The sequence below is a fragment of the Cariama cristata genome, unplaced genomic scaffold (assembly GCF_000690535.1).
Source record: "Cariama cristata isolate BGI_N322 unplaced genomic scaffold, ASM69053v1 scaffold28307, whole genome shotgun sequence".
NCBI lineage: Eukaryota > Metazoa > Chordata > Aves > Cariamiformes > Cariamidae > Cariama > Cariama cristata.
In genome coordinates, this window is record NW_009625370.1 from 1,557 (window position 1) to 1,906 (window position 350).

The 350-nt window shown below is 60.9% G+C and overlaps 1 protein-coding gene across 1 annotated transcript in view; it reads left to right on the forward strand.

Annotated features, from left to right (window-relative positions):
• The window catches only part of PTK2B (protein tyrosine kinase 2 beta), an 8,283-nt gene that overhangs the window by 1,527 nt on the left and 6,406 nt on the right, over positions 1 to 350 (forward strand). The window contains exon 5 of the mRNA XM_009703600.1: positions 91 to 197. Coding sequence (XP_009701902.1) covers positions 91 to 197 — 107 coding nt within the window. The remainder of the gene's footprint in view (positions 1 to 90; positions 198 to 350) is intronic.

Consider the following 350-nt stretch of genomic DNA (forward strand, 5'->3'; position numbering starts at 1 on the left):
TCTCTGTCTCTTCTCCATCCCTGCTCCATCCCTTCTCCATCCCTTCCTTCTCCATCCCTTCTCCCCAGCCAAGGCTCTCTCTCCTTGCAGGGATATTGCCGTGAGGAACATCCTGGTGGCCTCCCCAGAGTGCGTGAAGCTGGGCGACTTCGGGCTCTCCAGGTACATTGAGGACGAGGAGTACTATAAAGGTAAGAGCTGGGTGATGGGGCTGGGGCTCGTTCCAACCCTGTGAGGGCAGAGACCGTGGTGAGACCTCGGTGCCTTACCCTGCCTGCGCTGGGGCTGCTCCATCCCCCCTGCAACAAGCACGGCCACCGTCTTGTCTCTCCCCGCAGCGTCCGTCACAC